This window comes from Chrysemys picta, chromosome 1 (genome assembly GCF_011386835.1).
Source record: "Chrysemys picta bellii isolate R12L10 chromosome 1, ASM1138683v2, whole genome shotgun sequence".
NCBI classification, from domain to species: Eukaryota; Metazoa; Chordata; order Testudines; family Emydidae; genus Chrysemys; species Chrysemys picta.
Window position 1 is genome coordinate 254,727,554 of NC_088791.1, and position 13,078 is coordinate 254,740,631.

The following is a 13,078-nucleotide window of genomic DNA, read 5'->3' on the forward strand; positions in this document are numbered from 1 at the left end:
TAAGGATAATGTCATCAGACGAGAAGAACATGATCACATTAGGTATGAACACCATCATATCATAGAATAAAAATAATTTGTGGACTGTAGACAGGTTAATGGCTATCTTGTTCCAAAAAGTGATGTGACCTGAAACACTGACATAATGGGAATCTAGTTTAACAGACTATAAAAAAAAATGATTCTACTGTTTCTGTATTAGTCGGAATTGTCTAAAGGAACCTTTCCAGTACAAAGTGCCATATAAAAATGTACCATATTTCTTGTTTTGGCATGAAGTGACTTTGACAAAATTTTCTTCTGTACTTTTGCTGTATGATTTACTTCATTTGTCCACTTGACAAATCAGTTAAGTTGTGCAGAATATTAGTCTACTACTGATCAAAGAAAATTGACCCTCAGGTATTTATGGGCTGCTGAAGTAAGTGGTATAAAGGGAGTTCTCTCAGATGATGAGTAAAAAATTAGTGTACCTCATTGTCTACACAGGAACACATGCGCATTTTCTGTTAATGGCTTTCAGGACACGTTTCCTATGCCAATCAACCTACATCTTTTTATGACCTATTGTTAAAAGCCATTTTATATAGATGTTCTGTTTTCTAAAGGCTGGGGGGAAATCCTGGCCCACTGAAGTCAATGAGAGTTTGCCAGTGATTTCAATGAAGCCAGGATTTCACTCCACATTTTTAATTATACCACTGAATCGTCAGAGTAACTACACTGAACTGTTATGGAGTTACTGTGGATATGCAGTGTAACAAAGATCAGAATCTGACCCTTGGTGTAAAGTACTTTTGTCGGTAAAAGGGCATGCTGTGATTTATTACTGTTCCCTTGGTGTAAATCCCAGAGAGTTCTGCAAAAGACCACAATGAAACTTGCTTTTAACAAGAATGTAAGATGGCTGGGTTTCTTCTAAAGATGCTGAATAGATGAGGAGCTTTGTTCTGAGAGATTCTACAAAACAAATAGTGCTGAACAGATCCACTCTGAACTCATTAGTAAAATTAGCACTAGTATATTTGGTCCAATTATTAGGTAGATGTAATGTGGTTTTTCATATTATCTGAATGAAATTCTGCACACTAAAAGTTATTATTCGGGCACAATTGTTATTAAAATAGGAGAATGGTGAGATCTATTTTGCGTATTCTCTAACAATAAGAACCACTTCCCTCTTTCTTTAAGAGCGCAGAGATCAGAATGTGAGCAGATCCTAAGCAAAATATATCAAAAGCTTCACTTGTATTTATCATTATGTAAAATGCGTCTGACAAGTATTTTCTCCTTCAAGATGTTTCATGAAGATGCTGCTGGAGGATGGCAGCTAGTGGCTGTTGATATGAATAAACCCCAGGGCAGAGCTCCAGCATGTCTACAGGTATGCTACTTTTTTTTAATAAATCAATCGGTGTAAACAGTAATGTGTGAATGTTGGCTTAGAGTGACTGTTGGTGAGAAATTACAGTTGCAATAGTATTAATCATGAATTGCCTTACATTTCTTGGTTACTTACCAAGTCATACTGCATGTGCTCATGAAACATAAAATCAGCAAAGAAAGCAGTGTGGACTTCATCCCAAATTATAAGGCATTTTACAATGTTTGTCTAGAAAAGTACATTCTTTATAAAGGGACTGTCTGATGTTGTCGTTTTAAAAATATCATTTTATTACCTTAAATAATTTAAATAATCCTTCTTTACCTCCACATCCTTCCCTACAAATCAATCCCACCCATGGTTTAGGTGTATAATATGCCCAGTTATTGACCCCAAAATACAATATTGTGCACTAAAAAACATGGGCCAAATAACATACTCAACACAGAAATACTTCAAACCCATTTTCAACTTAAAAATATGATTAATAAAGGGAGGCAGTAGACCTAGATTCAAATTAATACAATATTTTAAATGTTTAATTTTTATATTTTTAGTTTTACATAGATGGATTAATGAAAATCTATCTTACTCAGCTCTGACATAAATCCAAAACTAAGATAAAGAATGTTTATAAATCAAATTTTCCATTCACAGAACAATGTAGAGCAGTGGTTCTCAAACTAGGGCCGCCGCTTGTTCAGGGAAAGCCCCTGGTGGACTGGGCCGGTTTGTTTACCTGCCGCGTCTGCAGGTTCGGCCGATCGCGGCTCCCACTCGCCGCGATTCGCCATTCCAGGCCAATGTGGGCTGCAAGAAGCGGCGTGGGCCGAGGGACATGCTTTCCGCCGCTTCATGCGGCCCCCATTGGCCTGGAGTGGCGAATCGCGGCCAGTGGGAGCCACAATCGGCCGAACCTGCGGATGTGGCAGGTAAACAAACCGGCCCAACCCGCCAGGGGCTTTCCCTGAACAAGCGGCAGCCCTAGTTTGAGAACCACTGATGGAGAGCACCACAAAGTTTTATTTATAACTTTCAGTCTTGCATGATAAGGAATGACACTTGTCAGTGAGCCTGCCTTACTTCAGAACACAACACCAAAAACACTACAGCAATCAGAATAATATGATCTGTGCCTTCCAGGCTATGGCTATTAAAGTATGTTTAGTATGTGTACAAGCTGGCAGGGTATGCACTGATGTACGTCTCCTGGCAAACACCTTTTACCATGAGTTCAGGAAAGTTGCACGTTATTAAAGTTGGACAAGCTTGTCACACTATGGTGTGATATGTCTGTCACTCATGGCATATCTCTTAATTGTTCCAACAAAAGGAATGTAAATTCTTGATGTGTGTCAGTATCTAGCCTACCAAAGCATCATCTGCACTATGTTCTTATCGAGTCATAGATTCCAAAACCAGAAGGGACCATTATGATAGACTGACCTCTTGTATAACTCAGACCATAGAACTTCCCCCAAATAATTCCAATGGAGAATCCACCATGACCCTTGGTAAATTGTTCCAGTGATTAATTATTCTCAGTGTTAAAATTTTTTAAACTTTTGTCCAGTCTGAATTTGTCTTGCTTAAGCTTCCAGCCATTGGATTGTTATAACTTTCTCTGATAGATTGAAGAGCTCTTCGTTAAATATTTGTTCCCTCTGTAGATACTTATATAGACTGTAATCAAGTCACCCCTTAAACTTCTTTTTGTTAAGCTAAATAGATTGAGCTCTTGGAGTGTCTCACTATAAGGCATGTTTTTAATCCTTTAATCATTCTCATGGCTCTTCTCTGAACCCTTTCCAATTTATTAACATCATTTTTTAATTATGGGCATCAGAACTGGACAGACTATTCCAGCAGCAATCACAGAAATGCCAAATACAGAGGTAAAATAGCCTCTCTACTCCTGCTCAACATTCCCCTGCTTATGCATCTTTGGATCGCATTAGCTCTTCTGGCCACAGCATTACACTGAGAGCTCATGTTTAGCTGATTATCTACCACAACCCCCAAATCTTTTTTAGAGTCGCTGCTTCCCAGGATAGAATGCTCCATGCTGTAAGTATGGCCTATGTTCTTTGTCCATAGATGTATACATTTACATTTAGCCATAATAAAATGAATATTGTTAGGTTGTGTCCAGTTTACCAAATCACTCTGAATCTCAACTTTCCTCTTCATTATTTACCAGTCTCCCAATTTTTGCATCATGTGCAAACTTTATCAGTGATGATTTCATGTTTTCTTACATGCCATTGATACAAATGTTAAATAGCTAAGGGCCAAGAACCAAACCCTGCAGGACCCCGTTGGAAACACATGCTCTTGATGACAATTCCCCTTTTACAGTTACATTTGGAGAACTATCGGTTAGCCATGGAGACCTATCATTTCTCAAGTGATAATCGCAAGTGGTGGTGAAAATGTAGCCAAACTGATGGTGAAAGCGCCATTGAATGGAATTTCAAGATAGTATCTGACTTGCTTGTTTCATCTTTGTCTAATTACTGTGGTGCTGCATATTATTTTTTTTCAAGAGTCATGAAAGCACATACATTGCATTCCATTAAGTTGGAACCTCATGCTTTAGCTGATGCTGTGGCTTTTTTACTTTTGCAATTCAGATAATAGTTTTCTTTTGACAGATTGATACGACTCTATCCTATCAACATCCAGCTGATTTTCAATTATATATTACCTTGCTGGAGGTCAAAGACAAGCAAAAATAAACAATGCACAAAATTGTCATTTATAGTGTAGTACTGTCCAAATTGGGTCAAGTTGCTTTCCAAACACACAGGAAAACACAATCCCTGCCTTAAAAAACATGCATTCTAAAAGTCTGATCAATTCATGCATATATATTTACTTTATGATGCAGTACTTTATGCAATTGAATCATTGCTTAAATAAAAATATAATAGATTTTAAGTGGGTCACACATCTAAAGGTTGTCGCAACTTTTGCAATATATTCATTGCATTCATTGAGTCTGGAGTCCTTAATGAGAGATGTATTTGTTGTTTATTTGGTTTTGTTAGGGTTTTTTTCCACATTTCTTAAGAGACATATAAAATGTTGTGTATATATAACACCCATGAAAGGATTAACCTTTTTTAAGGGTATTTTCAGCCAATGAAGATTCATCTGAATATATAATATTTCTATCTTGACATTTATTGGCTAAGTATGCTGTCACTCAGTGTACTGATAGGGGTAGAGTTCTTGGGAAAGGTTAGTGAAGATTTTTTGTATAATTTGAATTAAATTTTGTAATAAAGATTTTGTTAGGTTTTCTTAATTCTTCTCTGGGGTCTTTAAATATTATTACTGCAAACACAAAGAATATGGTACTCTTTCAACAGTTAGGACTGTGTTTTGATAAAATTCCATTTATCCATTCACTGATATATTTACATTCTGCCAGTTTTTGTATGCAAGCAGCAAATAGTTTACAAAGTAGAGAATCAAGAATTTAGGATTTATCTCCTCAAAAGTGCACTTTGTCTCAGAGGGGAGGAACTGGTCCAATGAATGGGCTACTAGACTGGGTCTCAGGAGACCTAGGTTCAGTTCCTCAATCAACCATAAATTTCCTGTAGATTGTGGATAAATCGTGTAATCTATAAAATGGGGAAATTCTTCCCAACCTCACACAGGTCCTGTGAGAATTAAATCTATTAATAATCATGAGGTGGTCAGGTATTACAGTGATAGAGATCACATAAATAGCCAAATATCTGTCTCTAAATAGAGGAACATAGGAAAGATAAAGAAAGTTCTTGGTCCACTGAGTTTCTTAGTGAAAGGACAGAAGTGTGTACGAATAAAGCACTAGAGGTAGGCCAAGGATGGTGAGTTTTTAGTGGCGCTTTTAATTTCAGAAACTCCCTACTCAATTTTCTCAAGATTTTCAGAATGGATAGAAATTGCCAATGAGACATAACCCCCATAAGAACATAAGAATGGCCATACTGGGTAAGACCAAAGGTCCATCCAGCCCAGTATCCTGTCTACCAACAGTGACCAATGCTAGGTGTCCCAGAGGGAGTGAACCTAACAGGTAATGATCAAGTGATCTCTCTCCTGCCATCCATCTCCACCCTCTGACAAACAGAGTCTAGGGACACCATTCCTTACCCATCCTGGCTAATAGCCATTAATGGACTTAACCTCCATGAATTTATCTAGTTCTCTTTTAAACCCTGTTATAGTCCTAGCCTTCACAACCTCCTCAGGCAAGGAGTTCCACAGGTTGATTGTGCGCTGTGTGAAGAATTTCCTTTTATTTGTTTTAAACCTGCTGCCCATTAATTTATTTGGTGGCCCCTAGTTCTTATATTATGGGAACAAGTAAATAACTTTTCCTTATTCACTTTCTCCACACCACTCATGATTTTATATATCTCTATCATATCCCCCGTTTGTCTCCTCTTTTCCAAGCTGAAAAGTCCTAGCCTCTTTAATCTCTCCTCATATGGGACCCATTCCAAACCCCTAATCATTTTAGTTGCCCTTCTCTGAACCTTTTCTAATGCAAGTGTATCTTTTTGAGATGAGGAGACCACATCTGTATGCAGTATTCCAGATATGGGTGTATCATGGATTTATATAAGGGCAATAAGATATTCTCCGTCTTATTCTCTATCCCTTTTTTAATGATTCCTAAAATCCTGTTTGCTTTTTTGACTGCCACTGCACACTGCGTGGATGTCTTTTGAGAACTATCCACGATGACTCCAGGGTCTCTTTCCTGATTAGTTGTAGCTAAATTAGCACCCATTGTATTGTATGTATAGTTGGGGTTATTTTTTTGAATGTGCATTACTTTACATGTATCCACATTAAATTAATTTACCCCCATTTGGGGTTTTGCTTTTGACTTGCAAATCCACCCTAAAATAACAGCATTGTTGCAACATTAACTACAGGCAGTCTTCACCTCTATATAATGACTTTTTATTGCATTTTTCTTTTCATTGTCCCCAAAGATAACCTGTGATCCCCAGTTATTTATTTTCATTGTTTCCCATGAATGGCATTGATTACAAATACCTATTTTTTTTGTCCCAGAAAAATAATTGTTATGATTTCCATTTCGACATGAATCATTTGTCATAAATGCATGCTGAGGAACCCACTTTCCCAAATTATTTTGCTGTTGTTGTTGATACTGTTTTAATAGATTTAGGTTTATTATAATTTCCTGCCTACCATGAATTACACCTACCAACATACTGGGAAGTTCTGAGTCTCATGGATACCAAAAGACTGAACATGAGGTGCCAGAAAAGTCTTTTTTTCGAACTCTAGAGGTGTAACGGGAATAGCACTAGGGCCACTGTTCTAATTTAACAATAAGCATTTGCTATAAAAAGGAAAGAGGGGAAAAAACCATTTTACACTCTATACTATTACTGCTGTAATCAAATTCCCTAAATACTGGCTGGTCCTCTGTGTGTCACTTTGGACCGGAAATCATCTCTCTCTTATTCAATCTATCCCTCATGATGCAGCTAAAATAATCTCCTATTCCTGCGGTTCTGATCATGCCCTCTCTACCCTTTGCTGGTTTCCTATCTTTCCACATCAAGTGTAAGCTCCTTGCCCTCATTTTCAAGATACTACACAATTCTTTAATACATAAACATATACACAATATAACAATATTACACAGCACAAGACAACAACTCTTTTGGAAAAAGTTGTTATTAGAATGTTGATGTTTCCTTTGCTCTGATTGATCAGAAGTATTTAGGAGTTTTCTATTCCTTGTGATCCCATTTTTATTTTCAAGTCATAACCCATGATGGTCTATACTTTAATTTTGTGGTATCCATATCACATAGATTGAGACCAAAATGGTTAAAAATGCTGGACATTATGGGAAGCATTTGATAAATATTTCGAAAAATGGAAATACCAGCCATTTTCTCTTCCTGGGTGGGATTGTGGGAAGGGGAAATGCAGCCAGAGTAGAAGCAACTCTCACCCTAAGGCTGTAATAGCAGTGATGCTGCAGAATGGTGAGGTGTATGTGTGTGTGTTGGGGGTGGGGGGCGGGATTCCTTTGCCTGGCATAACTGTTAGAATCGGGTGGGGGAAAGAGAGAGAAATGAAAAGTTAGTCTCTATTAAGTAGAATGGGCTTCCTGTGGCAGTGAGGCAGTCAGTTGGCTGTTTTCTCCTTTGCTTACTGATATGGGAGCATCCTGACCTCATTTTCTACAGTGGTTGTGTGGGTTAGAGAGAGTGCTTTACGTTTCACTTAGAGGAAATTAGAAGAAATTCAGCACTGAGCAATGAAAATGATCAGCGGTCTAGAAGGATCAACTTACCATTAGGGAAGAGGCTAAAGGAGCTGTTTGTGTCAGGGGATGTCTCTTACTTTGTGTTTGTCCACTCTTCTGTATAGAGAGGCCATGACTGTAAGAAATTAATGCCAAAAAACCTTTCATGCCATGTGAATGAAAAGTTGCTCTACACCCGACATGCCTAACGCAAACCCACAAAAGCAAGGAAATGAAAAGTCATGGTATCTAACATGATATACCTTTTACTCCTCCACCCAAAGATGCACATGTGACCACTACAACAACCAGCATATAGACAACATATTTCTACCTTAACTCTGCCCCAGTGGGGAGGGCATCCTGGCACTTACCCAAAATGCCCACCAGCATCAACAGCCAGATTTCTTCCAAACTAGCTGTTCTGCACTGCTCTGAAAAATCACACCAACTCGTGCTTGGGGAAGTGGGTGCTGGAAGGCTGGCTAAGCATGATGTGAACCTTTGTTTTCCTCAGCTAAATATGAACCAATCCTAACATAAAATCCTAAGATTTTTTTCTTTTTATTCATTTTATTCATTAACAAAATAATTCCAAACTCTCACTATGAACAATGTTTTCAAGTTCTAAAGTGTGTAGCTTTTAATCTAGAAGGGCCCAAAACAATCAAGATACTCAAAATGTGAATTTTTGTTGCTTTGTTGAAACTAATTAGCTGATTTTCTTGAAGCTCCTTGGAAAACTCAAGTTTTGCTCAGAGATTATGTGCTGAAAATTTGGAATAGATGCACTTGGAATTTCATATAAAATAGTGTCCGTGAAAGAACATTAAGTGCAAAACTGATCAGAAGCTTGACTTTGGTGGCGCAAAGGCACCACCACAATATGTATACCTTGGTTTATCAACAACTAAGGAGATGGGAGAGATAACAGATTATAAATATTTGAAGAGTATAAAACACCAAGGATGGAGACGATTTATTTATTAATTTATTGTAGCATGCATGTATATAACTAGGAGTAATGGGAAACTGAGAGGGGAAGAATTTCTGTTAAGTATCAGGAAAATCTGTCTGACTGTGAGATTTGTTAGCTGCGCTATAGTATCCCAGTGGATTTTGTGGAAGACCCATCACCTGCGATTCTTACAACCAGACTGAACAAAACACAGGACTAGAAAATGTCCAATGGGTAACCATCCTGCGTTGCAGGAAAATGGCCTCAATGACTTTATACTGTTCTGCCTATGATTCTGCTTCTCCAGTGCAGTATTAACACATGTGCATCTAAAGAAGAAGTCAATTCAGTGGGGCATTGACATTGTGTTTACAAGAATTTCACCTTCAAGAAGTCAACAGGTCTATGGTCTGCTCAGACTAGACATGTCCTTGACAGAAGACAAGGACAGGACTTGGCACACCTTCCCTGATGGTCCAAGGCCCAAGGAGTGGACTTGGCACGCCCTGTTGACCTATGTCGGAAAGATTGGTGAGTACCCTAGAATCCACTTCTCACTGGGACATAGAAGGTCGTAATTCAACTTGAGATCGGCTTGCAAACTGGAGAAGGAAAGAACTGAATAGAAAGCATAGAGAAATGTTCCTTCCAGGAGAGGCATATTATTCACCAATACTTGCTCCTAGTCATATATTCAAAATTTCCTAGGCTCTGATGCCTGTGCTCCACAGTCCTGCTTCCTTTGGGAGCTTCTGAGACTCTAGGTGGACATTTCCAAACCCTTGATTTCATCAGGAGTTTCTTTGAAAGGAGTGATCAAAAAATGGTCTTCACCTCCTCGCCCGTAAGAGGCAAAAAAGGAAGAATACTTGCTCTGAACTGCAGCAGCCTCCTACATCAACCTACTCACCTGTTCCCCTGAAGATTCTGATAGGATTGGGCATGGACACCACTAAAGAATGGGAATGGAAGTTTGAGTCTTTGCCATCTCCTCGGCCCCCAAGCCTCAAAACTGCAATGTTTAGATTTAGAAAGTGACTTGGTAGGATGGGGTTTGTGTGACAGTCTCTGGGGTTTATTTGTGGTGGCTAAAATATATAAATGTTATCAGTCCTGGCCTATCAGGATCTTTGGCTGATGTTTACAGTCCCACTAGGTCCCTGAATTTTCCCTCATTTTCCCCACAATTCTGCCAGCAAAACAATCAAGACATTTAGTTAATGCTATGAAATCCATCAGAAGAAAGGTACATTCTAAATATGTCAAGCTATTATAATCTATCCAAAAGATTCAGTTTGTTGCAGATTTATTTTGCTTTTTTACTATGATTTGAATAGGCTGGGGGAACCTTTTTGGTTTTGGAATTCTGTTAATTGATGGGCATTCGCTAGAACTTGTACTGTAATTTGTATTTACAGACTATTTTGAGGGCACACCAGTGTTGAAGTATTCAATAATGCCACTAAAATTAAGGTTCAGCTGAGTTTCCTTTAGAAAACTCAATTTCTGGGGTTAAATATGTCCAGTGTTTCAAATCCCATCAAGCTGAAAACAGGTATTTAAATTGTCATGTTGGGTTTTTGGGTGTGTGTGTGTTTAGCATAATTACAGCAATCAAAGTATTTGAAGCAGCAGCATCACAACTTGCTTAGTGCTGTAGCTCTGATGACAAGTTTGGGCAAAGAACTGCAAAGCCTTCGAATAAAACTAGAATCCCCCCCTTTTTTTTTAGTTTTCCCCCAGCCCCATTTTCCCTTTTTTTTAAAAAAGTGTTTCCCCAACAAAGGCATCTTTTTACTGCAGTGCTAAAAATAGATCAGGTGTTACAGCTTTACTAGCCAATAATATTGGTGCAGATGAGTCATAAAGTTAAATAATGATTTCAACGTGTTTTGGAATATTGTTGATGCCTCTGGCATCTTGTTGGTGTTTAAAGTGAAAGCAGTTAGGACACACACACTTTACACCTTTTTTACAGAGAACCCTTAAGATCTCTTAAGTGAATATTATATATTCAGAAGAGGATTTTTCCACCCCAAATATATCTGACAGGAAAAAATATTTCTGAGAGGATGTCAAGGCTCCTTCCCCACTCTGAACTTTAGGGTACAGATGTGGGGGCCTGCATGAAAACTTCTAAGCTTAACTACCAGCTTAGATCTGGTCCGCTGCCACTACTCCCAAATGGGCTAACTCCCTTCCCAGGGTAGCCTTGAGAGACTTTTCCACCAACTCCCTGGTGAACACAGATCCAACCCCTTGGATCTTAAAACAAGGAGAAATTAACCATCCCCCCTCCTTTCTCCCACCAACCCTGGTGGATCCAGATCCAAACCCCTTGGATCTAAAAACAAGGAAAAATCAATCGGGTTCTTAAAAAGAAGGCTTTTAATTAAAGAAAAAGGTAAAAATCATCTCTGTAAAATCAGGATGGAAAATAACTTTACAGGGTAATCAAACTTAAAGAGCCCAGAGGAACCCCGTCTATCCTTAGGTTCAAAGTTACAGCAAACAGAGGTAAACACCCTAGCAAAAGGTACATTTACAAGTTGAGAAATCAAAGATAAAACTAACACGCCTAGCCTGGCTGTACTTACAAGTTTGAAATCTGAGAGACTTGTTCAGAAAGATTTGGAGAGCATGGATTGATGTCTGGTCCCTCTTAGTCCCAAGAGCGAACTCCCCCCAAAACAAAGAGCACAAACAAAAACCTTTCCCCCACCAAGATTTGAAAGTATCTTGTCCCCTTATTGGTCCTTTGGATCAGGTGTCAGCCAGGTTACCTGAGCTTCTTAAACCTTTACAGGTAAAAGGATTTTGGAGTCTCTGGCCAGGAGGGATTTTATAGTATTGTACACAGGCGGGCTGTTACCCTTCCCTTTATAGTTATGACAGAGGAAAAATATTTTTTTACTTTCTTGGTCTTTTCAGGCACTAACCCGAATGCCTTTAATTCATATTGAAGGAGAGTCAGAAAATCTGTACCTCCATTTTGCTTTAGTCTAACCTCCAAAAGGCCTGATGCCCTGATTTTTGCAAACACCTGTGATCTCATTTTTCAGAAGTACTTAGCACCCATCTATCCCAATGAGGTCAATGAGAGCTGAAGTTGCCCTGTACTTTTGAAAATCGGGTTATTAATGCAGTGACTTAATTGACTTCAAGTGGAATACTCACTTAAGTGTTGTAAAAAGCAACAGAGTCCTGTGGCACCTTTAAGACTAACAGATGTATTGGAGCATAAGCTTTTGTGGGTGAATACCCACTTCGTCAGATGCATGTCTTACGTGTTGTTACTCATATACTTAAGTACTTTCAGAATCAGACTCCAGATTAGGTTTTTTTTATTCTCTCTTAGTTAAGGCTCCGTGAACCTTGAAGGGATTGGTTTATGCCCTGAACTATGCAATGTGGCTGGATTTAGAAGCAAGCCAGCTACTGCAGCCTCACTTGGAGGTTGTAGTTCAATTTTTTCAAACTTCTAAGCATAATCCCTCATAGCGGGCCATTCCACTGTCCCCTTACAAGGTCCCCTCTCTACCATACCAGCCTGCTCCCTCCCTGCCCACTTTTATCTCAGATCTCTGGAGAGAGGGATTGTGTAGCTAATTGGAGAGAAGACGAGAGCTGTTGATGTAGAGGAGGGAAGGGGGGGACAGGTGCAAGAAAGGATGTTTACTGGCTTCTGATCTGTTGAACAAACTCAGGTCATGTTTGCAACCATTCTCAAGCAGAGGCTGAGATATGCTTCTAACGTGAAGCCTGATTTGAGAATATTTTGCATAGCTTTGGTTTTAAGCCTTTTTTGTTGTTGTTCACTTCTTTTAATTCCTTCTGTTACAATCTTGACTGTCTCAAAGCTTACAAATAATGGACCAAATTCAACCCTCACTATAAGTGGATCAACCTTACTAAAGATAACAGAGGGTCCTGTGGCACCTTTGACACTAACAAAGGTGCCACAGGATCCTCTGTTGCTTTTTACAGATTCAGACTAACACGGCTACCCCTCTGATACTTACTAAAGATAGTGGAGTTTGGCTTGCTGACACTAAAGGAGGAATTTTGGCCAATGTTCACAGTTCTTCTGTCTTTCAAAAAATTTCACTTAAATCCCAGATTCTTGCTGAAAACCTTTTACCAAATTCTTTACAATTCTTCCGTCTTTCAAAAGATTTCACTTAATTCCCGGATTATTGCTGAAAACTTTACCAAATTCTTTCCTATCACAAACCTGTAGAGAAGGCGTGTTGGTACAGTGTATAAAGATTAGAAATCAAAATTCCTGGTTACTAATTCTGACTATTTAAAAGGTATAAATACTAAGGATGGAAGCTAGTATGGGTAGTACAGAGGGGGTATAATTAAGAGCAATGGGATACAATTGAGAAAGGGAACATTTAGGCTGCCATTGAGATGTGGTAGGCTTTGGAATAGT

At 38.7% G+C, this 13,078-nt stretch overlaps 1 protein-coding gene across 3 annotated transcripts in view; it reads left to right on the forward strand.

The window, feature by feature from the left end:
* NALCN (sodium leak channel, non-selective) overlaps positions 1 to 13,078 on the forward strand; it is a 361,008-nt gene that overhangs the window by 146,840 nt on the left and 201,090 nt on the right. For all 3 annotated transcript variants that reach the window (XM_065592295.1, XM_065592302.1, XM_065592310.1), the window contains one exon: positions 1,298 to 1,384. In XM_065592295.1, coding sequence (XP_065448367.1) covers positions 1,298 to 1,384 — 87 coding nt within the window. The remainder of the gene's footprint in view (positions 1 to 1,297; positions 1,385 to 13,078) is intronic.